The sequence below is a fragment of the Cynocephalus volans genome, chromosome 7 (assembly GCF_027409185.1).
Source record: "Cynocephalus volans isolate mCynVol1 chromosome 7, mCynVol1.pri, whole genome shotgun sequence".
Classification (NCBI taxonomy): Eukaryota; Metazoa; Chordata; class Mammalia; order Dermoptera; family Cynocephalidae; genus Cynocephalus; species Cynocephalus volans.
This window is the reverse complement of record NC_084466.1, coordinates 100,205,013-100,232,585: the sequence shown is the minus strand read 5'-3', so window position 1 is coordinate 100,232,585 and position 27,573 is coordinate 100,205,013. Positions and strand designations below refer to the sequence as shown.

General features: G+C 46.6%; 1 protein-coding gene across 2 annotated transcripts in view; it reads left to right on the top strand.

The window, feature by feature from the left end:
* The first annotated feature begins 12,624 nt into the window (after positions 1-12,624).
* STOX1 (storkhead box 1) overlaps positions 12,625-27,573 on the top strand; it is a 63,027-nt gene continuing 48,078 nt past the window's right edge. For both annotated transcript variants that reach the window (XM_063103518.1, XM_063103519.1), the window contains exon 1: positions 12,625-12,934. In XM_063103518.1, the coding sequence (XP_062959588.1) occupies positions 12,625-12,934 (310 nt within the window). The remainder of the gene's footprint in view (positions 12,935-27,573) is intronic.

Genomic DNA, 27,573 nt, shown 5'->3' with positions numbered 1-27,573 from the left:
GGGTTAAAAAGAAAAATCAACCCAGACACAGAATGAGGATTTCTGATGTTTGATGAACATGTGAGAATTGCTCAACCTCTCGATCATCAGGGGCATAACGAGGCCATAAGTCACTAGAGTGGCAAACATTAAAAAGCCTCACAACGCTAAGTGCTGGCGAGCCCACTGACCAACAGGAGCACTGGGTAGATCCCTTCCAAAGGCTCTCGGGCAGCATCCACTAAAACTAAACACACCACGAGCAGCAACAACACTCCCAGTCCTAGAAACCGACAGAAATGCTCACGCTCAACCCACATCAGGAGGGGGAGACATTCATAGCAGCTCCACGTGTGACAACGGCCCCACAGCCAAGACAACAAACACGTACCTCCAGCAGGTGGGTAAATGGTGGTTGACGGTCGCGGCAGAAAGTAACCAGCGGTGAAGGCCACCAGCCCGGCTCTGGGCCGTCTGGCCTGCGGGATCTGCAGGACTTTGCAAGTACAGACCCCTCTACAAACTCAGTAATGTACTGGGCCCGAGTCTTCCTTGTGCACAAAGCTATCCTCTCTTGGTACCCAGACATCTTGATGGAGATTGAGACTTCCTTGTAGTGGTTTTGGGGCAAGCGAACTTCTGGGAAGTCAGGAAATAACAGTGTCTGGTGAGAAGTCCAAGGCAGAGGGGCCCTGAGGCCAAGGCTGGGGCTGGAGCAGCTGGGACGATCTCCTGGGCGCTGTACCCAGGGGCTCCCCAGGCCTAGTCGTGGCTGGAGAAGGTGGGTTCTGCTGCTGGAAGATTCCCAAGGAGCTGGGCAGTGGGGCTCTGCAGAAACCGGGTCCCCCAGCAACACGGGACCTCCAGAGGCGAGGGGCAAGGGCAGCGGGGACTCTGGGACAGGTGGGTGCAGCGCCGGTAGTCGCTGGAGTTGTTGGAGCTGCTGCCTACGGAGTTTGGCCCTTGGCCCGGCGGTTCTTAGACCACACCTGCACGTGGTGCTCATTCAGGTTGAACCTGCCAGCCACGGCCTTCAGATCCTGCTAGGCCGGTGCTTGATCTCAGACTTTGTCCAGCTCCTGCAGCTGTGTCCTGCAGTGCACCGTGTGCTCCTGCCGCCCCCTCCTGGACGCCCCTGGGGCAGCGGGAGGCCCAGTAAATCTCCAGGTTCTTGCATCCTGGTTCCTGGTCTGTTCCTGCTCACTCATTCATAAACTAACATTTCATGTATTCCTTCGTTTTTCCTTTTGTTCTTCTCCTTAGTAGCCAATGTTCATATTGCTCTGTTTCTCATAAATTAAGTTGTTCAAATTAGGATCCAAATAAGGTCCAGTTTCTATTGCATCGGTGGACATGTCCCTTAAGTCTTTCTTAATTTATAGGTTCCCTAGCTTTCCAACATCCACCTCCTGTTTTGTTTTTCTTGTCATGAATTGGTTGAAGACGGGTGTGCTGTTTTGAAAACACTACATCATAAGCTATTTGAACTAATGGGAATGCTTTATCTTTGTGTTTTCCTCTTTCTTTCCCAAAGCAGTACCTGGGATTTACAGGTTCAATAAGTATTTATTTCTATTTATTATAGGTATTTCTATTAAGCTGCTTACATTTTATTTAGATCCTCTGTAAAGTGAACTAAATCTCTTTAGTCCTAAACCAGGGTTGGTAACAATGTGATCTAGTGCTCCTGTCTCACACTTCATTACCATTCTGTTCAGGGAACCATTTTCTGGCTTTTGAGCGGTACTGTGGGGGTTGTTCTAGAAGATATGAGTAAGAGGAGTTCTGGCTTCCTGCTGTTAAGAAGCTTAAAAAACTGGTAAGAGGGGGAGTGTGAGAAGGGAGAAAGCAACAATTTGGTTTCCTATCAATTGTAATTTCAAGGTGTGAGAGTTGTCTTAGCAACTTTTCTTCCCTCCCCCCATAAGAAAGCAGAGAAGAGAAACTTCGGACTAGAAAGCAGGGGCTTTGTTGGAAAGAGTTCCTTTGAGATTTGGGCATCTGGAGTGGGGCCAGCTCATTTTTCATGGGATTTGCATGTAAATAGTGGAATGTGAGGCCCAGCTTTCCATGCTTTGCTGTAATAAAACTGAAGAGAAGTGGTTTCTCCTTTAAAATCCTGAAGCTGGCTTTGGCATCTTGCCTTAGGCCTCCATACTTTATTTTTATTTTTTTGGTGGCAGGAAAGGGGGTCAGGCTGATTTTCCATGTTTCAAACAATAATATTGAATTTTGCTGACTTGCTCTGGTTCTCAGCCACTTAGTTGCATGCCTTCTTGACAGACTGGTGATCCAGCTTTCCTTCAGGAAGTAATATTTTTAGGCTCTGAGACCTGCCCTCTGACCCCCAGTTTAATGGTGTGGTGGAGCAGCAGAGTCTCCTCATTTTGGTTAGAAAACTTACGGGCTTTGGTCCCAAGTGCAGGAGAGTCAGCTGCCTTCACTTCTTTCAAACCAAAAATTATTGGGGCTTTTTTATTGTAGGATTTTTTTTTTTAAAGCATTTTTGAAAGTATAGGTTTGATCCCTGTCCTGGCCATCTGGCCAAAACCAAAAAACAAAACAGAACAAAAAAGAATAGAAAAGCTCAAAGAAAGAAAGTTGCTTGTAATCCCACCACCCAGAAATAATTTGTTAACATAATGATAATGATTCCAGTTTCCTCCCTCAAATAAAAATAGGATTGTGGGATGTTTTAAATGCTTTACAGACCTGCCTTCTTAGCGCGGTAGGCAGCGCGTCAGTCTCATAATCTGCAGGTCCTGAGTTAACTGCTTTACAGGTGTTAGTTTCTTTAACAAAGTGGGGAGGGGCAGGGTGGTGAGAAGTTTGCCTCCTCATGTCAGAATCAAGGGGTTTCTAGCAGTCTTAACTTTTCATTGTTCCAACTAAGCGCCTTCCCCTCCACTCCAAAAAAAACATTTTTTTGGGGTCTCTTGCCATTGAGAAGACAAAGCTGGTCTGCATGGGAATCCACACCCGTGACCTTGGTCTTATAAGGCTGCACTCTAACCACGTAGGCTAAGCGGCTAACCACAAATGAATTATTTAAGGCAAATCAGAAACAGCTTTGGGGATAATTGGCTCTCAGGCTCTGATTTTGCATCCTCACCACCCCATTTGACTCAATAGCTATTTAAAATACTTTATTTAGGGTTCCTTATCCTTGAGTGTGAAAGTGGAACCTGCACAATGATGATACTGGAAGGGACCCCAAGAAATACTTCAGGTCAGCTAAGTGTTTTTACCCCCATTTTATAGATAAGGTTACTGTGGTCCTGAGTGGTCTGTCTTGTCTAAACTTAACAGCTAGAATGGAGGTGATTTAAAAAAATAAATGGCATTATATATCCTTCCCTGACAAAGTCTCCTTTGAACAAAACTTTAGTCAGGCTCCTCTGAGTCCTTCCTGTTTAGGCCTGATCTTGGGCTTCTGTACAGCTACACGACTACGACTACTCTAGTAATAGCTACGCTAAAGCCAAAACATTTCATTATTTGAGTCATACTAAGTTTCCATTTGTATTGTCTGGGCTAGAGGTTAGGACCCACAGACCCTCCAAACCTTTTGTACAGACTTGTCACAAACCGCCTCACATGCCAGGCTGCGTCACCAGACCCCTAACACTCAGGTCCACTCTAGGTAATTGGGAAAGATCCTGGGAGCTGTTGGCCAGATGATACGAGCTCAGCCCTCAGCAGTAGCAGCAGCAGCAGTGGTGGTGACCTCTTGGGGCATCCCGGGGGCACTGGCAGCAGCAGCCTCCCCATGGTCCCCCTGGGGGCATCCCGGGGGCGGTGGACCCCGTGGATCAGAGCCACTCGTCCTTTATGCTTAAGTCCATAACCCAGGACACCTGGGTGCACATGTGCAATTACATTAGACAATAACCAAAGAACACCTGGGTACACGTGCACATTTACATCAAATGCTGGTCAAGATTCTGAACACCTGAGGGGCTCTGACCATTTTCCTATACTTTTCCAGTAGCATCCCTCTCTGTCCTTGTAGAATACAGTTTGAGCAAGAATCCTTTCAGTTTAGTGAAAATCCCCCACCCTCGATACCTTACCACCCTCAATATCTTATCACCCTGGCCTGTCTTCAGCAGGAATTCCGTTGAGTTAATCTAGCAAAAATCCCCCTTACCCTTGACACTTACTCTTCATAATTTTCCACCCTCTGACTCCCACCCTGCTCCTTGGCTATTAATCCCCACTTGTCCTTGCTGGAGTTGGAGTCGAGCCCAGTTTCTCTCCCCCACTGCAAGACCTCATTGCGGTGGTCCCTGTACCTATTGCCATCGCCCCCCGTGAATAAATCTTCTTTACTCTCTTTAGCAAGTATCATGAACAATTTTTTTTAACATCTCCTGCCCTTCACCTTCTTTTCTCTGCCATTTGAGTCAACACAGTTGCTTCACAAGCCTCGCATTTCCATCTGAGAAATACAAACAAGAGTCTTCAGGTTTGTTTGTTTACTGGTAAATGGAAGACAGGGGCTGTACAAAAGGAAATGGCCATTGTAAAGAGAATCCGCATAGGAAATGCTTTCTAAATCAGCGTTATGTATCAAGGCTTGATTTTTCTAAGTTCAGGGAAGGGAACTTTAGCCTATGAATTTTGTGTGGAAAAACTTCGAGGTGGTTAATTCAAACATCATCCTCAGTACATGTGTGCTGTAAACAGACTCCAGAGAAAGCACTGAAACCCAGATGTGTGAGTACGTGAGGAGGCCTGTTTCTTGAGGATTTGCCCTGGCCACTGACCGTCAGATAACCAGGTGATTCAGCCTCCAAACCAGAAATGCTCTTCTGTATGCTGACACCAAGCTAGTGAGAAAGCCAAAAAAGCAGTGTTATCCTGCATCAAGTACTAATTAAATTGGAATTGATCCAGTTTGAATGAATCTTTGTGCCAAGCACTGGGGTAGGTGCCGGGGCACAGAGATGAATCAGGCAGGAGCCTGGCCCTCGAGGAATCTCAGTTTGCCTGATGAGACCAGTAACTAAATATTATAGCCCTTAACACATAAGGGTTATAAAAGGATTAACAATGTCTTCCAAGAACAGATGAAATCTTCTTGGACGTTGTAGGATATCACCTGGTGGAAAAGGAGAAAGGCCTTCTAGGTAGAAGAAATAATGTGAGCCAAGATGGTGGAGCATTTGTTCTCAGAAGGTGTGTAACGTGTGGCTGGAGCACAAGGTCCTTTGTGTGGATTGGGGGAGAGGCCAAGGTGGAAATGGAAATGGAGAAAGAGAGACAGGCGGGGTCAGAGTGTGAAGAACACTGAAAGCCCTACTTAGGAGAGACACAAGGCAGATATGAGTATCAAAGGATCAAGTTTATCTTCTATAGCAATTATAATATAGCAGGTATGAATTTGTTTCCTTTCAGACTGTTTTCTAAACCAAATGAAATCTAACTTCAAGCTCCATTTGTCAGAGTTGGCCAAAAGTTGAATCTTGTTTGGAGGGTAGGGGTGACACTCCCTGGAGTCCTTGGAATCTTGGGGGTAGTTTACATGGTCCCTAGAAAATGGAGAAAGGGGAAGTGGTCTTTTTCTTGGGGTGCTCATTACAGTTACCTTGGCACCTGCTGCCACACAGTACTGACGCTGAGGGCTGCTCCTCCACCTCCACCTACCATGAAGCTCCAAAGCTCAGAGAAAGCCCCACAATGGTTCTTACTGCATTGCCTCAGAGATGCCTTAGAATCTAGTTTCCACAATGGAGGGAAAATATAGGAAAATGGTCAGTGCCCCTTAGTTGTTCAGAATCTTGCTGAGCATTTGATATAAATACGCATGTGTGCCCAGGTGACCCTTGGTTATCATCTAATGTAATTGCACATGTGCACCCAGGTGTTCTGGGTTATGACTTAAGTATAAAGGAGGAATGGTTCTGATCCACATGGCTTCCCGTCTCTGGGATGCCCCCAGAGGGATGATACTGCTGGTGGGGGCTGTTGTTGCCAGTGCCCCTGGGATGCCCCAAGAAGGCCACCACTGGTGCTGCCGCCAGATCTGCTGTAAGCTGCTGCCGTTGCTGAGTGAAGCTGAGGTCTGAGCTCGTGTTGCCTGCCAACGGCTCCTGGGATCTTTCCCAATTACCTAGTGTGGACCTGTGTGTGACGGGTCTAGTGACCCAGCCTGTACAGTGGGTTTGAAGAGTCTGTGTGTTACTTTGTGTCACTTCACCCCCCATGGATTTGTCACCCCACTTCCCCTGGGTGATGGAGATGAAAGGATTACTTAAAGCCCATCTCTTCCGAGCAGTGAGAAGCCCCAAACTGGTTAATCTCCTGTTGGAACCCTCAAGCAAGAGGCATCCCTTCCTTGGGAAATGAACGCCAAATTGGGGTTCTCTTCCAGCATTTATTTTCCAGACCAGGAAGTTACAGGAAGAGAACAAAGGTGGGGTTACAGTTTAACAGTAGAGGGTGGTAACTTTCAGTGAAACAAGCAAGATGACATTCCAGTAAGGCAGTTAAGTGGTCCTATCAACAAAAGCTTTGATCTTAGCAAACATTCCTTCTTATAGCAATTTCTCAGTATCTTTACATATCAATTATTAGTCTGTCTATCAGCCAGCAACCTGCTATGCCACAATTCTTATCTTGCAACAGAAACTTAAGGCCTGAGGAAAATTTCCTGTCCTTGCAAGGTCAATATTTGAAACTGCAAGGCTTTGGAAAACCAGGCCCTGTGAAGTACATATGCTTTATAGTATATTCCACGTCTGTGAGCCCTAGCCCTGACAATACAAATGGAAACTTGGTATAACTAAAATAATGAAAGGTTTTGGCTTTAGTTATGAAATGCCTAGCCAGACAACTGGTGTAGTCACGTAACAATGGCCCTAGCCCTACACACAGGCATAGGTATCTGTATTGCTAGGGCAATTGTCTGAATCCTGACAACTATGCCAGTTGTATGGCTAGGGCAATTCATAACTAAAGCTGAAATGTTTCATTTAGTTACACTAAGTTTTCTGTTTGTATCGTCCAGGCTAGGGCTTAGGGCCCACAGACCCTTCAAAAGTGTTGTACAGACTGGGTCACCAGACCCCTCACACGCAGGTCCACAAACTAGGGAATTGGGAAAGATCCTGGGAGCTGTTGGCAGACGACGTGAACTCAGTCCTCAGCTTCCTCAGCAGCAGCAGCAGTAGCTTATAGCAGATCCAGCAGTGGTGGCACCCCCCCCCCAGGGCATCTCGGGAGCAGGGGGCACCATGGATCAGAGCCACTTGTCCTTTATACTTAAAGTCCAATAACCCAGGGCACCTGGGCACACATACAGTTAGACAAACAAGGAACAGCTGGGCACATGTGCATATTTACATCAAATGCTCGGCAAGATTCTGAACCCCCTGAGGGACCTGACCATTTATCTTCACTCTCCCTACAATATCTCTCCTGTATTAGTTCATTTTTCATCCCTTTTAACAGAATACCCGAAGCTGCGTAATTTATAAAGAAAATGAAACTTATTTCTTACAGTTTTGGAGACTAGGAAGTCCAAGGTAGAAAGAGCGTCTGGTGAGGGCCTTCTAAGTGGGGACTATGCAGAGTCTTAAGGCAGTACATGGGTTCACATGTGTAAAGCACATGACGACATCAATTGTCGGGTTACAGCGATAGCTACACTAAAGCCAAAACGTTTCATTATTTTAGTTATACTGAGTTTCCATTTGTATTGTCAGGGCTAGGGCTCAAACCCTTCAAACCCATTGTACAGACTGGGTCACCAGACCGCTCACATGCAGGTCCACAGCTAGGTAATTGGGAAGGGTCCTGGGAGCCATTTGCAGATGACACGAGCTCAGTCCTCAGCAGCAGTAGCAGCAGCAGCTTGTGGCAGTGGCCTCCCAGAGGGTCCCAGAGGCCCTGGCAGCAACAGCCTCCAGCTGCAGTAGCAGCCTCCCTGGGGCTCCCTTGGGGCATCTCGGGGGTGGGGGGCCCTGTTGATCAGAGCTAATTGTCCTTTATACTTAAGTCCATAAACCAGGACACCTGGGTGCACATGTGCAATTACATTAGACAATAACCAAGGAACACCTGGGCGCACTTGCACATTTACATGAAATGCTCGGCAAGATTCTGAACATCTGAGGGTCCCTGATCATTTTCCTTCACTTTCCCTACAACATGACAAGAGGCTGAGCAAGAGCGTGTACACACATGCTTTCTTCCTCTCCTTCTAAAGCCTATCAGTCTATTTCCTGATAACCCATTAAACCATTAATCCACGAATCCATGAACGGATGAATCCATTCATGAGTACCTAGTCCTCAACGTCCAATCACCTCTCAAAGGCCCCACCTTTCAAATGTCACAGTCAGATTTCCCACCCTCTTAACACTGTTACAATGGGGATCAAGCTCCAACATGAGCTTGGGGAGACATTCTAACCACAGTACCTCCATATGGGGTACTTCTGGAAAAGGCACCCCCAGCAGTGTCGCTCCCTCAATTCAAAGGCACCAGCTTCCCATTCCCTCCTCCCTAGGACAAGCCGTCTAATTTTCCTCAATGGTCTTGAAGCCCAGAACCTTTTTATAGATCCTGTGTCCTGCCCCCTTAAAGCCCACTGTACTTTTGAAGTCAATGGTAAATTGGGGAGGAGAATGCGGGCAGAACGAGGGGAGGCAACAAGGATGAGTATTTGGTGCCCGTAGTAGCAGTGATGACTGATGTTGAAGAATGAACCATTGAACAAAAATCAGAAGGTACAGAAGTTTGGGAATGAAGGAGTGATGGAACCAGAACCTTGGGCCCGGGGGTGGGGGAGGAGCAGGAGGGGTGCGAGTGGTCAGCGCCAGCTCCTTGTAGTTAGTGTCCCGTCTGAGAAGAGGGGAAGCAGGTGGGGTTGGGTGAGCAGCCCCAGCCCACCTTAGGTGGCTGCCACAGGGAACCTGGGCCTCATCTGGACAACAGGTGACTTTGCATCCCCATCACTACGACAGAGACCAAGATCCCACTGTGAGCATGTTTTTTTTTTTAAACACATTAACATACTAGACCCACTATTCTATTTATTTTTTACTTAAAAATATATCTTGAATATTGTTGTGTATCAGTATATAAAGTTTTGTTTTAATCATAATGATAACAAAGCCTGCTGCTGTTTGGTTTTATACATATTGGTTGAATTACTTTGTCTTTTCATAGGCATACAGAGGCTACTGAAAATATAAAATAAAAACAATTCCCTCTATCTTGAGACTTTTTAGTTTCAATATGATTTGACTACTCAAGAGCCTCTTTAAGTGGAGAATGATGCTAAGTCTGTCTTCTAAAATGTTTCTGTGTCTGGTCTGTAGAGACCACAAAGATGGAAGGACCTTGATAAGTTCCTAGTTTCTCTAATTTTGCCTTATAATACCAGGTTGGAGGCCTATAGTTTTCCATTTATCTTTTAAGACATATTCCATTTTGTAGGAGTTTGGGATACTTGGGGAGTTGTTGATCCTTTGGGAGAAAAAAGTGCCTAAGTATTTGGCTATAGTTTAAAACTTTTCTCCTGGGGCCAGCCCATGGCTCACTTGGGAGAGTGTGGTGCTGATAACACCAAGGCCCCAGGTTCGGATCCCATATAGGGATGGCCGGTTCGCTCACTGGCTGAGCGTGGTGCTGACAACACCAAGTCAAGGGTTAAGATCCCCTTACCGGTCATCTTTAAAAAAAAAAAGCTTTTCTCCTTACGTTCCTTCTACCTTTTTTTTGTTGTTGTTGGTTGGCCGGGTTCGGGGATCTGAACCCCTGACCTTGTGTGATAATGTCCACCTTTTGTTAATTGGTCTAGCTTAAGTAAAGTGATAACAGGAATGTCATACACCTGGAAAAGTTTCCAGTGCTTAAGACAGTTCTATCTCATAATTTCAGGCCATGAAACCTCATAGCCAGATTCTACCTTGCAAGGACAGCCCCTGCTAACAAGGACCTGATTGTCTCTGTATATTTCCAGTTCAAATTCTTGGGAGATGGGGAGAGCATGGTGTTGGTAATGACAAGGTCATGGGTTCGGATCCCCGTACTGGCCAGCTGCCCCCCTCCCAAAAAAAAAAAAAACAGGAGAGGGAATCAAGCTCAGGATAACTTTTTACCCAGGCCACAGGTCCAGAAAATCAGGGTGATAGTTTCCTGGCCTTGCCCCCTAGTTGACTGTGTGGGCAAAAAGACGTTGGGATCACTGCTTCACCTTTGTCCCCATGGGCAAGCTGCTTAAACTTGCTAAGCCTATGTTTCTTTTGTGAAAAATGTGGCTTAATATTACCCCTTTCAGAGGACTAATTTTGTAGATAAAATTAGATCACACATATAAAACCCTTAGTACAACTCTAGGCACAAAGTGAGCTGAGAGTAAATGTTAATTATCACTAGCCTTATTATTATGGGGGAAAAAACTAGATGCTAGAGATATGGAGATCAAAGTCACAGTTTCCAGCATGGGGAACACAGCAAGGTCACCCTTGATCCAGCAAGCTGAGTGCCATGACAGAGCCCAGAGGAGGAAGCTTTACCCCCCTGTGAGATTATAAAGGCACAGGAGTTTATGGCATTTTTCCTTCTTGCTCTATTCATTAATCCATCCATGTCAGAATCAGAATTCAGATGTGACATGGTTGTCTCAGGTTCACATGCTTATTTGCTGATTTGAATTGAAAGTTAAGTCAGACTCATTTGTCATAGGGAAGCCTGAGTTGGTGGATGTCTGACTCCATTTCTTACTACCTGTGTGACTGGGAAACACTTTTTCCTTTTTTTAGTGGCTGGCTGGTTTGGGAATCTGCAGCTTTGACCTTGGCATTACAAAACTGCACTCTAACCAAGTGAACTAACCAGCCAGCCAGGAACTAGCTTAATCCAACTAGCTGCAATTCCCTCATCTGTGAAATAAAATAGAGATAACAGTAGTTAACACAGAGTTGTGAAATTATTACCCCTAGCAAATGGCGTTCAATAAATGTCAGCTATTATTATGATCTATCATTGTGTGCTTCCTAGAGGCAGGGTACAGATTATCTCAAATAATTATAGTTGTTGTTACTGATGACTGATGACTGACAATTGAGGAGCGAGAAGTCTGGAATCAAGTCAGGCCTTGCCAAGCACCTTTGCTCCCTAATAGTGTTGGAATGAGCTGGAATGAAGCCATGTTGGGACCCAAAACCACATGGGCATTTCAAAATGCAGCTTTTTTCTTAGCATGCATTTCTCTGAGTTCTCTCTTTTCCCATGGTTATTTGATATTTTGAACCTTGGTTATGGGGCAAGCTGCCGTTATTTACATAAATGTAAAGTTGTTTTCCAGTCAGCCTGGAGTTGCAGGCCTGCCCCATGTACTATGCAGACCCTGAGAAACCAAGGAAGACGTCAATAAAGCTATGCTGATCCCACCCCTCCAGCAGGACCCTGAGATAACAGCAAGGACAGCAGCAGAACCAGACCGAAGCTGGTGAGAACGCGTACGTGGCTCCTTGCACAGAGCTCCCGCAGCTCACATCCCCTCCCTCCTGCTTTTCACTTCCCAAGTTCCATTCTCTCAGCCCCCTCTTAAAAACCCCTCAGTAGATCTGAGCACTGGACATGGCTTTAGTCCGGCCATTCTCCAGGTTTACCTGAGAGTTGGGTTAGCCTAACATCTCTCCTCAGGTCATCTGCATTCCTGAATAAAAGCTGACTTCCATTTTCAACATTTGACTTTTGGGTTGTTTGTTTTTATTTGGGGGCAGGTACCCAGACCTGGGTTCTGTAAGAAGATTTGGGGGAGCTTGAGCTAGTAGCTGAGTACCCCCTCCTAGGCACAATACCTTTTCTTTTCCCGCCTTCTCTTTCCAAATGTTCTTTTTCCTCAAAGAACCCTCACCCGGGGCCGGATCAGGGTTCCGGGTTCCGGCGCCTCTGTCCCTTAGCACCTAATTGTTCCTTGTTGCTCTGAGGCAGGCCACAGTCTACCCTGCCAGCAGATCACAAGCTTCTCTCCCTTCGCCCTTGGGAGCTCCTGGGGCAGGACGATGTCTGCCCTTTTGGAACAAGATCCTAGAACTTCAGGATGAAGAGGTCCTCAGTTTATTCTCCGGTAAAATAGGGGTTGGGACAGTTCTGAGACGCACAGAAAGGAAATAACGTGCGTAAAGTCGTTAGGAGCGGAACCAAGACGCACACCCGGGTCTCCTATCTCCCGGCCCCAAAGAGATCCACGACACCCCTATGCTGCCCTCCGTGGCCTCTCTGACTGGGAGCGACCCCAAGGCCAGGGCGATGGCGGCGACCCTGGTCCTCCCGGCTTGGGGACTCCTGGTCCTGCAGCTCGCGCCGCCGTTGGAGGCAGCCGGGCTTTCCTAGGACTTGGAAAAGCCCTAGTGCCGGCCATTCGGGGGAAGGGGAGCTCCGGGCTGCTGGGGGACTGGGAAGTGAAGGGAGTCGCCGGTGCAGGGCAGAGCCCCGGCAGGGGTGTGGCGAACGAAGCGGGTAGCTCAGGACTGGAAACCCCTCCTGCGCGCCCCGCCGCCGCCGCCCCACCCCCGGCGCCGCCGAGCTCAGCCGGCCCCGCCCCCGGGAGCCCCGTTCCCCGGGCAGCCGGCGCCGCGCTCAGTCGGCCGGTCCCTCCCGCCGCTCCCAGCCGCCCGCCGCAGCATGGCCCGGCCCGCGCAGCTGGCGCCCGCCTCGCTGGCGCTGGTGCTCTGCCGGCTGGAGGCGCGGGAGGCGGCCGGGGGCGCCGAGGATCCCGGCGGGCGCGCGGTTTTCCGCGCCTTCCGCCGCGCCAACGCGCGCTGCTTCTGGAACGCGCGGCTGGCGCGCGCCGCCTCTCGGCTGGCTTTCCAGGGCTGGCTGCGGCGCGGGGTGCTGCTGGTGCACGCGCCCCCCGCCTGCCTGCAGGTGCTGCGCGACGCCTGGCGACGCCGGGCGCTGCGCCCGCCGCGCGGCTTCCGCATCAGGGCGGTGGGTGAGTGCGGGGCCCCGAGGGGAGGCTCGCCCCGCGCGAGCTGCGGGTGCCGAGCCCCCGGCCACTGGCGCGAGTGCGGCCGCGGCTCCTGGCACAGGGGCGAAGCGCAGCTCCGAGGGAGCGGGGGTCGGGGGGGCACCAGGTTGGCTGGCTGGAGGGGGCTGGCCCTCCGAGATGCTAGGACACTGAAGCTCCGGCCCCCCAGGTGTGCCTGGCCGCCGCTGCGGCAGCTCCAGCCCGCCTCCATTCCTCAACTCTCAGAGCCTGTGGAGCGCACAGGTTCCTGGCGCAGGGAACTTTATACTTAGAGAAGTGCTGCTGTGGAGAGAGAGGCTTTTGTCCTGGGGACACCGAGCTGCGGTCAGAAGGCAGGGGCCCGCGTCTGCGTTCCGTGGGGGCGCTTAGGAAGGGAACCTGTCCAAATCAGAAGGTGACCAGAACCTGTCCACTCTGCTGTTGCTTTTTTTTTTTTTTTTAAATTACAGACTTGGAGTGGATGCCTGTGTGGTTTGTCATGTCCTACTGTTTTTCACCATCCTACTGGATGGTGTGGTGGTCTTGAGTCAGGGCCTAGCAGAAGGTTTGGGGTTGTTAACTGCTTGGGAAGAGGAAACAAGTGGTGCTGTGGGCACATCCCCTCCCGTTAGCTGAATGGAGAGGATTCCACCTTCCCAGGCTTCTAGACTAACCTTTGTCAAAAAAATGGACAGCAGCTTTTTGCCTGCATAAAATAGTTCTCATCTGAGAAACGAAACCACTGCACCAGTGAATGGTCTCTGACTCTGGCCACTGAACTCAGGCAGGCATGTCACCTCCCTTAACAGCCTGCTTCCGTGTGTCTGCGTTTATGTAGGGTTGCGAGGGCCATTTGATGGTGTGATGTTGACAAGTCGCCAGTTGTTCCAGCCCTGAGTTTTCACTCCTACTGAGGATCCCCTCTGTCTCAGTCCATGGATCACCCTCCCCTGCCATCTGCGGAGGAGGCAAAATAAAAAACAAACATTTATTTTAGTCCGCAGGGCTAAGGGAACAGGGCAGCAAGAGACAATTGATACTGTGTATCATCTGCTCAGAGATGGAGTCCCCTCTTCCCGGACCAGTGCGGTTAAACCTTGGCTTCTCACCTCCATGCTGTCTATCCCCTCCCGACCCTCCACCCCCTTTTCCTTAAGAGCCAAAAAGAGCTCATTGCAAAACCACGTGCACACGTTTCATCTCCTTTTAGTTGCAGGAGTGAGTGAGGAAAATATTCTGGCTCTGAGAGCAGTGAGCCAAGTAGCCAAGCCAAAATCCTCATGGGGGAAGGGGTCTTTCAGACAGGCTGGATGAAAAACTCTTTTCAGTTGTGTCCCCGGTTTTTCTGGTTTGAATTAGCGGTTACATTCTCTGGTTCCCCCACCCCCTTTCAAAGGGTGAGCTTAGAGTATATTGCAGAGAGGGAGTGGGACGTAGTGGGGGTCTAGACCTGGGGCTGGGGGTGAATAAGAGAGGGCTTGTGCTAAGTAGGCTCTGGTCTGAACAGTGGTGAATGCTGGTGTCTGGGCTGGAGCTGTGTGCCGCCACCCGAAAGATGCAGCTCTCAGCACCTGGTGCCCCATTCTCCGCGCACTAGGCAATGCTGCCTCATAGTGAGACTCAGGATGGGATGGACCCTGTATTCTATGCGGTGCGCAACACAGTGGTCTTCCCACTGGGTCATCACTCCCGACTTGGGTCTCTTGGCAGGAATGATTTTGAGGCTTTTAACTGAGTCCTGATAAGAATTTGGACATTTAGCAGGAATTTGGACAAAATCACCCATTAGAACATTTTGAGGATCAAAATGGGGAGAGATCTTGATACTGAGGGATAGATGCACATAGGCCTTGGGGGTGGGGGTGGGGTGGCACCTGGCCAGTAAGGGGATCTGAACTCTCAAACTTGGTTTTACAACACCATGCTGTAACCAAGTGAGCTAACCCTGCAGCCCTTGTTTTGAATAGGGTTGCTAATTGCTAATTACCAGTCTAACTTGGGGTCCCTGGGTCAGATCAAAAGAGAAGAGGCATCAGGGCAGCTGTTGGGCCACCTTAGAGTCCCAGAGGGTGGAGAAGGCAGAAGTGCTTTCCCCCAAAGGAACTGGATGTTTCAGTCTGCTTGCTCTCCCCAACGCTGATGGCACTGGCTTCCAGAAGCCAAAATGAGCTTCCAGGAAGGCGATGGAAGAGCTGCTGTGATTATTGCAGGGTCTCACTCCGTTCTGTTACTTCGAGGGAAAGAGCAAAACGCTGGAAAATGACGTAAATGATCAATTTGGTCTCTTTGCTGTATATGTTTTCAAAAGGCTTATTTACTCCTGCATAAAAACATTTGGGCACAGGGAGTGTTGCTGGCCAGCTCAGACAGAAAGTGCAGGGAGGGAAGGCGAGATGGCTGTCTGTGTCATAAACCCAGCTGTGTCCTCATGGGCCCTTCTCCTGGGCTTCTGGACCTGGGGGGCTCATGGGGCCTCCAAGTTTTGTGCTTTTCTTTCCCTCTTCACTCTCTCTACCTTGGCTTTCCTCCTGTGAGAAAAATAGATCCCAGGCAGAGAGTAGTTCCCTGAAAAGAGAACCTTTTAGAGCTTCATAACAGGGAACTAACTCTTCTTTTGTGCTGCAGTCCTCAAGTGTTTTGTTTTTTTGTTTTTCATTAGCAAATGACATTAACAAATGAAAGGGTGAATTCTGGAAGCTAGAGGGAGACAGCTGCTTACCCAGCTGAGCTACTGTTGGGTGTGTGGGGGGATTGCAGTGGGGGTGGGGGAGGAACACCTGTATTTGTTTGGAGACTCTGTTGCTACTGTGAGACCGCACCTATAGGGATGCAAAAGGTTGGCCAAATAAGTTTGTTCCCTCCCCCTGAAATTTATAGCTGAGGTATCCCCAGCCTCTGACCTGGCTCTTTTTAAACACTTTCTTCATGAATTCATGTGCTGTTCTAGGTGTTTCTGTGTTCTAATGCCTCTTTCATTCAGACTTGCATGTGCTCAAGGAGAAAATGGCATCCGCTTTTTTCCTCCACATCGAGTTCAAAGGGTATACTGAGTGGGAGGCCATGTTCTGGAAGCTGGCTGGGTCACACAGTCGTCTCCACTCCACAGTGACATATGTGGGCCCTGCCGGTTCTGCCTTTGATTTCCTTGGGCAGGAGTTCCTGGTGTGTGCTTTGCGGGATACTGAAGGTCAGGCAGGTCAGGCTGGCCAAGGGGAGGTGATGGGAGGATCTTCCCTCCTCTCCTCATTTCCCTACTTCTTGCTCCCCAAAATACCTCTGGGCACAGCCTTCCAATCACAGAGAGCTATCGAGGCAAAATTGCAAGTGCTCTAGGAGCACTGAGGCCAGTCGTGAGCTAATGTTAGATGTCAGTTGCTGACTTCAGAACCTATCCTGGGATCTGGTTGGGAACAGAGGATCAGTTCAAGGGTACGTGGTGCCCTGATGGTGCAAGAGTTGGGCAAATGCCTGAAACCTCTGACTTGTCCTATGACTTAGGGAATGGCCTGGGGGACTGTATAGAGATGGCGAAGAAAGGGAGTGGTCCGACTCCTATTCGGCCTTGTTTCTGAAGTCCTACCTTGAATGGCAGTAGGGCATCTCGTAGAGCTTAGTAGCTGATGGAGGTAGGTGAAACTTATATTTAGTGAAATGCACAAATCCTAAGTGTACTATTTGATGAGTTTTTTCAAATACATACTTTTGTAACCCAAATTCCTAACAGGATTTAGAACATTACCATTATCCCAGAAAGTCCCCTCTTCCCCTTTCCCAGATAACTCTGCCCCCACCTTCTGAGGTAACCACTATTCTGATTTTTTTTTTTTAACCATAAATTAGTTTTGCCTGTTCAAGATCTTCACATAGGGCCGGTCAGTTAGCTCACTTGGGAGAGCATGGTGCTGATAACACCACAGTCAAGGGTTCGGATCCCTGTACCAGCCAACCATCAAAATAAAAATAAAATAAGTAAAAGAACTTTGTGTAAATGAAATCATATAGTAAGTACTCTTTTGTGAGAGAATTCCTTCTCTCAGCTTAAAGTTCCTGAGATCCGTAACTGTTGTATTACTAGTTTGTTCCTTTTTATTGCTGAATAGTATTCCATTGTATGATTATACTGTGGTTTATCCGTTGTCCTTTAAGTGAACAGCCTGGGATATTTCTAGTTTATGGCTATTATGAATAGAGGGTCTATGAATATTTATGTACAAGTTTCTATGCTTTTATTTTTCCTGGGTCCATACCTAGGAGAGGAATTGCTGACTCATAGTATAGGTTATATTTAGTTTTATGGAATTTTTTTCCAAAATGGTTATGCCATTTTATACTCCTACCAACAAAGTGAGACAGTTCTGGTTTCTCCTCATCTTCGCCAACATTTGAAGTTGTCTTTTTTTTTTTTTGGTGGCTGGCTGGTACAGGCTGGTACAGACCTTGGTCTTATCAACATTACATTCTAATCAAGTGTAGAGCTAGGGCTGGGTCTGGAGCTCACAGACCCCTCGAGCCCATTGTCCAAACTGGGACACAAACCCTTCACATGCAAGTCTAGGAGCTAGGTAACAGGAAGAGGTCCCTTGGAGCCATGAGTGAGGAAACAGTAGGCTTTATTTTTAGATGTGAGCTCTGCCTACCAGCATTTCAGAGCTGCTGCCTCCCATATCAAAGAGCACACTAAAAATAGCAGCAAGCCAAAAGGTACATGGAGAGCATGCGCACTAACTCTACTCCCACACAACTTGTTTACAAAGGATGTGCTGCACCACACCCAGCCAGATCTGAGGTGAGGGGGCCTGACTAAACTACTCCATTTTCCTCACATCAAGCGAGCTAACTGGCCAAAGCAGTCTTTTTAATTTTAGCTCTTCTTGTGGTATGTAGTGGTATTTTGTAGATTTAATTTGTACTTTCCTGGTGACTAATGATGTTGGACACTTATCATGTACTTATCAACTTCCATTGTGAAGTGTCTGCTGAATTTTTTGTTCTTTTTAAAAACGGGATTGTTCATCTTTATTATTGGATTGTAGGAGTCCTTTATGTATCCTGAATACCAGTCCTTTGTTAGATATGTGCTTTGCAAATGCAAATATGGGCTTGTCTGTTCAGTTTTTCAATGGTATCTTTTGGAGAGAAATTTTAAATGTTGATTGTCTAACTTATTCATTTTTTACCTTCATGGCCTGTACTTTTTGCCCAACATGAAGATTTTCTCCTGTTTTTTTTCTAGAAGTTTTATAGTTCTATGGTTTTATATTTAGGTCTAGGATCCATTTTGAGGTTTTTTTTTTTTTTTTTCTTTTCATGCCTGGCTGAATAAGGATCTGAACCTTGGACCTTGGTGGTGTCAGCACCATGCTCTAACCAACTGAGCGAACCTGCCAGCCCTCATTTTGAGTTAATTTTTGTGAATGGTACGAGGTATAGGTTGAAGTTATTTTTTTTTGCATATGGGTGTCCAATTGTTCAAACATAATTTGTTGAAAAACTAGCCTTTGCGACTTTGTTGAAAATCAATTGTATATTTGAGGGTCTATTTCTGGACTCTGTTTCTTTAATCTACGAGTCATTCCTTTCACCAATACCACACTATTTTGATTACTATACGCTATGGTAAGACTTGAAATTACATATTGCGAGCCCTCCAACTTGGTGGTTGTTCTTTAAAACTGTTTTGGCTATTCTAGATTCTATGTTTTCCACATAGATTTTAGAATCAGTTGCTGATATCTACAAAAAATTCCTGCTCGGATTTTGGATGGGATTGGTTTAAAACTATATATCAGTTTGGAGTTGGATGACCAACTTATCTTGGTTTGCTAGTGATTGCCCTGGTTTTAGAAATGGTAACCTTGAATCTTGGGAACCCCCTTGGTCCCAGGAAAACTGAAGCGGTTGGTCACTCTAATCTGGGGAGAGTTGATATCTTAATATTGAGTATTCAAATACATGAACATAGTATCGCCATTTATTTCAGTGTTCCTAATTTCTGTTAGCAATATTTTGTAATTTTTAGTGCATGGGCCTTGCATATCTTTTGTTAAATTTTATATTCCTAGGAACTTTATATTTTTGGATGCTACTATAAATGGAATTTTAAAAAATAAACTTAATTTTAGAATAAATATTTTAACATATCTAGTTTGGAAATTTTGGAATAATTTTAGATTTACAGAAAAATTACAAAGATAGTACAGAGTTCACCCATACCCATCAGCCAGTTTCCCCTAATTGTTTTTACCATAACTTTTAAAAATTAAGATATAATTCACATAACATAAAATTAACCATTTTAGAGTATACAATTCAGTGGTTTTTAGTATATTTACATTACAATGCTATTGGCAATCTTTACCATTATCTGCTTCCAGCACATTTTTATCACCCCAAGAAGAAACTCTACCCATTAGCAGTCACTGTCCATTCCCACCTTCCTACGTCTCCTGCCAACTGCTGATTTATTTTCTGTCTCTGTGGATTTGCCTGTTTAGTTCTGGATATCTCATATAAATGGAATCACACAATTGATCCCCATATGGGCCACCAAAAAACCCACAAACAAACAAAAACAAAAAACACAAAAATTCAAAACAAGAAAAACCCCCAAGAAAATGAAAAACAAAAAATGGAATCACACAATATGTATCTTTTGTGTATTTCACTTAGCATAATGTTTTCAAGGCTTACCCACGTTGTATCATGTATTAGTACTACATTCATTTTTATAGCTGAATAATTGTGTGGGATTCCATTTTGCTTATCCATTTTTCTTTTCTTTTCTTTTTTTTTTGTGACCGGTAGGGGGATCGCCCGCACCGCGCTCAGCCAGTGAGTGCACCGGCCATCCCTATATAGGATCCGAACCTGCGGCCTCGGAGCGCCCAGCGACGCTGCGCTCCCAGCGCCGCACTCTCCCGAGTGCGCCGCGGGCTCGGCCCCCATTTTGTTATTTTTAATAATTTATTCCTCTGATGAGATTGCCAGTTTGTTCATTACAAGCCTATTTTCCTTTCGGCATGGCTGTAGCAGCTACTTTATAATCCTTGTAATTTGAACATCTGTGTCATCTCAGGGTTGATCTCATTGGTTACCTTTTGTCTTGGGTATGGGTCACATCTTCCTGTGTCTGTATGGTCTAGTAACTTTGGATTATGTCTCTGATATTGTAAATATGTTGTTAGGTTCCTCTATAGAGTGTTATATTTTTTTATTTGCTTGTTTGTTTATTTTATCCAGCAATGAACTTGGCTGAACTCAAAACTCTGAACTCCATCTCCCCTGCAGTAAATGGCAGCTAAAATCTCTGTTTTGTTCTGTGCCCTGTGCATGCATAGTTCATGGTTCAGCCATAGAGTCAGGCCGAGTTTGTGTGCAGAATTTGGGGTTTCACCTTTATGGTTTATCCTTCCAGCATCTCCCTGTCACTTTCTAGCTGTTATAACTACTCCAGACTCTGGTCTTAGATTCTTTAACCTTGGCTTCTGCTGGGGCTTGCCCTTTGCTGAAGAGCTATAAAAAACAGGAAACTTACCCAGTGCTTTTTCCTTCGAAGAGGAACCTCCCCCCTGCCCCCCCATTTCTACTGGTTTTGGTCATCTTCAGTACCTTTAGGTAATGGTTTTTTATGTTTTGTCTAAAATTTATAGTGTTGTTTGCAAAAGGATTTGTTTGGTCTAATAGGATCTAGTCCACCACTATTGGAAGCAAACTCCCGTGAACAGATGTTTTAAACTCCTATCTTCTTCCCTTTTAAAACGTCATTCTGTTGGTAAGCATGCCTAGCCATAGAGAAAGTAACAGCCGTGACAAGGTCATTTAGACAGTCACCAAAAATAAATGCCTCTGTTTGATCTTTTCCTCCAACTGGACAGATCTTGACATCTCTCCAATTTTCTCTAGCTTGGTGATCCCTTTTCTTCTGTTAGGTGGTAAACTGGGATAATTCTGCCCATTTCACAGACAGGAAACGGAATCAAGACTACTGTGTGGCTGGTGTTGCTTGGGTTTCTTGCCTTCCTCTCTTTCACCACAAGTCCTCCCAGGCTCCTGAGCATGTGATAGTATTTCTTACCAGCCGGCACCCAGCACTCGTGCTGCCTGTGAGGCTCTCAGATTCCCACCAGGCCTGTGGGCCACTCCGAGTCCAGGAAATGGCACAAACAGCTGCTCTGCCCATGTCCCTCTCTCACCTCCCTCCTTCCCCCAGGATCTTCCCAGCCTTGTTTTCCTAGCTTTGTTCTGCCAGATGTTGCCATTTACCTTATTCTGCTCAGGAGCAGCTGTAGGGTTCAGTCTAAAAGAGCCCAAAGGGCTCACAACAGGATGTCTTGTCAGCATATTGTTGTTATCAAGCTGGATGATCTGTATGTAGCATCTGGGTAGTTAACAAATGTCCACGCTCCATGTTTTGATTTAGCTGCTGGTGGATCAGAGGAGACACCTCTAGTTGCTGCCCTGTAGCGTTGAGGTCCTGTGGGATGAGCAGAGCCAATAACCTGAAAATCACCCTCTTCCCTCATGCCCCAGGCCACCAAGTCCCATGAGGCTTAGCTCCTCCGTGTCTCTCCTACCCCCTACCTTTCTCTGCTAGGCCTTTGTCTAGCCGGGATCTTACCATTTCCTACCTCAGTTATGGCTCCAGGTTCCTTCCTGTTGGTGGTGCCGCCTCCTGCGTGGCCCCACACACTCTAGTCCCTTCTCCATCCTACAGGCAGGCAGACTCATGACATCTAAAATGCAGGGCTGATTCTGCTCTTCATCTGTTCAAATCCCTCTGTTGCTTCCCTTAACCTTTTGAGAAAAGTCCAGAGTCTTTAACATGCACTGCAGGGCTCTTTCTAATCCTGGCCTGAGGCTCCTTTCTCCCCCTCTCCTGAAAGGTGCCTTCCTTCCTGTGTCAGTCAGGGTTCAATCAGAGAAACAGAACCAGGAGGAGGTATCATAAGAGATTTCCTTTAAGGAATTGCATTTGTGCGATGTGGAGGCTGGCAGGACAAGTCTGAAATGCAGAGGTCGGGCCATCGTGAAGGGCAGGCTGGACCTCTCAGGCACAAGCTGAAGCTGCTTTTCACAGGTAGAATTTCTTCTGAGAAGCCTCATACTGCCCTTCAGGCCTTTCAACTGTTGAATCAGGCCCACCTAGATTATGTAGGATAATCTCCCTTACTTAAAGTCAACCAATTGCAGACTTTAATCATGTCTGCAAAATACCTTCACAGCAATACCTAGGTTCACGTTTGACTGCATAACCGGGGGTTGGAGCCGAGCCCAGGAGACACATAAAACTGCCCATCACGCTTCCCCTCTGCCAGACCTGGGTGCTGTCCCCTGAACAAGCGGGGCCCTCACACAGGCTGTCTTTGCATGCTGTTCCCTGTGCTGGGTGCCTGAGATGAGTGCTCTGTGTGTTCCTGGGTCCCCCCATGCATGCTGTCAGTGGACTCTCCCATCCCTGGGCCGTTCTTACATGTCTGTTGCTCCTCGAGGGCAGAGGTCCCTGCATAGTGTTGGGCATGCAGTAAGTGAATTGGATTCTTCCTGCCTATAAGATGTGGTTTTGGGCAGAGCCCGTGGCGCACTCGGTAGAGTGCTGCGCTGGGAGCGCAGCGACGCTCCCCGCGGGTTCGGATCCTATATAGGAATGACCAGTGCACTCACTGGCTGAGTGCCGGTCACGAAAAAATGAAAAAAAAAAAAAAGATGTGGTTTTCACGCTGCCTGGGGCACCTGATCTGTCTGTCCTGGGCAGTTTGCTGTGCTAAGGCCCACGTGCCTGCAGGCTGGCCGGGAGTTGATGTTGCTTCTGTGGTCCTGGATGGAAAGAACCTCAGGAAGCTTTGCTGGCCCACTCTAGCTCTCAGGGATTCTCCCTGATCAAAGGGCAAAAAACTTGTCTGCTGTCCCCGTTTGGGACTTGCCTTGTGTTGGTATTTAACATTTTGTGAAGTTTTGCCTTGTCTTCCAAACTAGATTGTAAGCTTCCAGGGCCTGGGCCTTTTTGGCCCTTGTGGCAGGGCTTCGTGGCTGTCCATCAAAGGAATGTGCTTTCCTTCCATAGTGTATAGTTGTCACTAGTAAATAGCCACATTTATTGTCTTTCCCAGACTTTTTTACAGGGAGTGGCTGTGTAACTAGTTATGGCCAATGAAATATGAACAAAAGTAATGTCTCTCACTTGTGGACCAGGTGGTTAAGAAGTGAGTGTGCCTTCTCTGTTCTTTCCCCATCCACTTGCAGAGAACCCTAAGGCCTTCCAGAGGACAGAGCCAAAAGACCCGGAATGACTATGTCATAGAGCACCTACCTCTCTAGCAGTTGGTGTTGCCATGTAGCCCCGTAGCACCCTCCGTGATACGCCTGAGGCACCCGTCTGCCCACCGCCCGTGCTGCTCCGGACGTCCTCACTGGGCCTGCGCTGCGGGCTTCGCTGCCTTGCTGACCTACCTGGTGGGGTCTCAGCTGGAAGTCAGGGCACCCGGATTTTACTTCTACCTATCCCTGCTGTCTGGCATTTAATTGGGAATGTCAACTTCTCTGTACCTTAGTTTTCCCATTTGGAAAACAAGTTCAGCTTCCTGCCTCCCCAAAGAGAGCACATGACATTAAGTATACAATGTTTATTAATGGTTTAAATGGATCTGATTATTAAAATTTTTAATTGTGGTAAAATAGACATAGTATAAAATTCTAACTCGTTAAGTGTACAATTGTTAAGTGTACAATTCAGTGCCATTAAGTACATTTACACTGTTGTGAAACCGTCACCGCCATCTACTTCCAGAACTTTTTCATCTTGCAAAACTGAAACTCAGTACCAGTTAAATAGTAGCTCCCCGCTCCTCCCTCTCCCCAGCCCCTGGTAACACTGTTCTACTTTCTGTGCCTACAAATTTGACTATTCCAAGTACCTCATTTACATGGAATCATATAGTATTTGTTACTTTTATGGCCAGCTTATTTCACTTAGCATAATGTCTTCAAAGTTCATCCATGTTATAGCATGTGTCAGAATTTCCTTCCTTTTGAAGACTGAATAATGTTCCATTGTATGGATGGACCACATTTTGTTTATCCATTCATTCATCGGTGGACACTTGGTTTACTTCCAACTTTTGGCTATTGTAAAGTAGCTGCTACGAACATAGGTACAAATATCTCTTTGAGTTTCTACTTTCAGTTTTTTGGGATGTATACCCAGAAGTGGAATCCCTGGATCATATGGTAATTGTGATTTTAATTTTTTGAGGAACTGCTGTACTGATTTTTATAGCTGCTGTACCATTTTACGTTCCCACCAACAGTGCACACAAGGATTCCAGTTTCTCTACAACCTCACCAACACTTGTTTTTTTGACAGTAGCCATCCTGGTACGTGTGAGGTGTTGATTTTTTTCTTTTCTTCTTTTATTTTTTTTTGACTGGTAAGTGGATTGCAACCCTCGGCCCGGTGTTGTCTGCACCACACTCAGCCAGTGAGTGCACCGACCATCCCTATATAGGATCCGAACCCGCGGCCTCGGGACTACCAGTGCCGCACTCTCCCGAGTGAGCCCCGGGGCTGGCCGGCCCGTGGTGTTGATTTTTGTCAAAACCTTTTTTCAGCACTTCAGGAGAAGCAAATTATTCAGAGTCATCCTTTGAATTTTAGACACCTCCATTCTTAACTCTGCTGCTGGCTGAGGGGTGGGTATCCCAGAAAGTTTGGTGATTGGCTCCACGCTGTTTTATGTTTTGTTTTGTTTTGTTTTTAACACATTGGTCATCTTCCTTCTCTCATTGTACCTTGCATTGGGCCTTTTTAATATCCTTGTCAATTTCATGTGCATTACTACTGAAAAACACCAGTGCAAAATTATTTTCAATTACAGGCAGCAAAACTGAGACAACAAACACTTGGCGTTTTCCAGAATGGGTCTCTGGATTCTTCTCCAGATAGCCTATCTCCATCAAGGCCCTTGCTAATTATTGCTAGCCTGGCACGTATTTAGATTGAAGATCTCTGTCTGTCCTTTTGTCCTGTCCTTCCTCTTATATCCCAGACTCCTTGGTGCTTGTCAGGTCCTCAGCCCAGATCCCAGAGGGCGCCGCAGAAGGAGTCTACACGGGGATTCTGATGCCAGAGTTTGGAACCAGCCTTGCTCCTAGGTCACTGCAGGCCCTCTGGCCAGTTGTCTCACTTCTCTGGGCCTCTGTTTCCTCAGCCATGAACAGCTTCCTGCCCAGTTTGACTCTGTTGGCTGGCTGAGACTTCCCAACTCCTGGCTTGGCACTGGCCTTGGCTGGCTTTGCCTCCCAGTCACCTGTGTCAGGAGGCCCAGGGAAGAACAGACAGAAGCTCATGCTGAAGCTGCTTAAGATATTTTGCACAGGGCCGGCCCGTGGCTCACTCGGGAGAGTGTGGTGCTGATATCACCAAGGCCACAGGTTCGGATCCCATATAGGGATGGCCGGTTAGCTCACTGGGTGAGCGTGGTGCTGACAACACCAAGTCAAGGGTTAAGATCCCCTTACCGGTCATCTTTAAAAAAAAAAAGAAAAAGATATTTTGCACAAATAGGGAAGTTGTACCTTCCCCTTATTCTTGCCCAGATATCTTGATCGTCTGATACAATTCCTTCTTTGCAAAGCATCTGACGTGACACAGTTATTGAAGCAACTACTCCGTGCTGGGCCTCCCTTGCTCACAGGATCATTTGTGAGGTGTGCATTGAGCATTTACTACATGCCCAGCCCTGGAATGGTCACTTGATACAGAGGGGCAAAAGGCTTCTGTCCTGACTTCAATAAGCAGCCTAGGGGACAGACGGATGAGTAACTGATACACAGTCACAGAGGGCAATAGAAAGACAGCTGACCGAGAGTCCCTTGCGCGTGTGTGTGTGTAGAGAGAGGGAGGGCTTGTGTCCTAGTTGTGTGACTGCGCGTGTGTGTGTGTGTGTGTGTGTGTGTGTGTGTGTGTGTGTGTAGAGAGAGGGAGGGCTTGTGTCCTAGTTGTGTGACCCACATGGGAAACTGCAAGCAGCTGAGCACAGGCCAAGCAGGGAGTGGGACTTGGGAAGTGACACAAACAGCCTGGGGAGGGCTGGCTTGTGGTAGGTCTTGACTGCTCTACTGAAGGGTGTGGATTGACACTTGAAGCCACTGAAGATTATTAAGCAGTAAAGTGCATGTATGTGATTACATTTACGATCCTGTTTACATGATATACGTGGTAGATACTCCTCAGCCATACGTGTGCATTATCTTCCATCAAGATTGTCACCTACAGAGGTGGCGCCTTTGAGGGGTTATTAGGTAAGCTCCCATGGACCTATCCAAGTTTATGCTATTGGTGCTTGTTAAGTGGCAGGTCTGTCATCTCAGCAAGGCTGTAGAAAGAGCTCAAGGACCATGCAGGGCATCCAGGATCAAATTCTCTGTCACCAACCAGCTGGGTGACCAGCTTCTCATCCCGTTTTCTTGGGGCCTTGGTTGCCTTGTCTGTTGGCAGGCATTCCGCCTGCCCTTTCTATGTCACAGAGTTGGCATCAGGCTCAGATGAGACACCATCTATGAAAACACTTTGAAAAGTATACAGTACAGACATCAGGATGTCTTTCCACTTATTTGTGTCTTTAAATTTTTTCATCAGTGTTTTGTAGTTTTCAGTGTACAAGTCTTTTACCTCAGTGACGTTTATTTCTAAGTATTTTATTCCTTTTGTCACTGTTGTCAATGGGATTGTTTTCTTAATTTTCTTTTTGGATAGTTGGTTGTTATTATATAGAATTACAACTGATTTTTTGTATGTTGATTGTGTATCTTGCAACTGTCCTGAATTTATTAGTTCTAACAGTTCTTTTTTTTGTGAAGTTTTTAGTGTTTTCTGTAAATAAGATCATGTCATCTGCAAACAGACATGATTTTACTTCTTTTTCTTTTCTTTTTTTTTTTTTTTCCTAAGGATCCGAACCCGTGGCCTTGGTGTTATCAGCACCGCACTCTCCCGAGTGAGCCACGGGCCGGCCCTCTTTTTCTTTTCTGATTTGGATGCTTTTGTTTGTTTTTCTTGCCTAACTACTTTGCCTAGGCTGTCCAGTGCTATGTTGAATAGAAGCGGCAAGAGTGGGCATCTTGCCTTGTTCCCAATCTTAGAGGAGAAGCTTTCAGTTTTTCACCATTGAATACAGTGTTAGCTGTGGGGTTTTCATATATGGGATTTATTATGTTGAGGAAATTTCATCCCGGGATCATAGATTGGAAGACTTAATACTGTTAAAATGTCCATACTACCTAATGCAAGGAGCAGATTCTATACAGTCCCTATCACAATCCCAATGGCTTTTTAAAAACAGAAATAGAAAAAGTAATTCTAAAATTCTTATGAAATCACAAAGGATCCTGAAGAGCCAAAACAATTTCGAGAAGGAAAAAGAAAGCTGGAGGCATCACACTTCCTGATTTCAAAATGTATTACAAAGCAACACTGATTAAAAGAGTGTAGTACTGGCATAAAGACAGACATTTACAGCAATGGAACAGAATAGACAGCCCAGAAACAAACCCAAACATACACAGTCAACTGGTCTTCAGCAAGGATGCTGAGAACACACAATGGGGAAAGAATAGTCTCTTAAACAAAG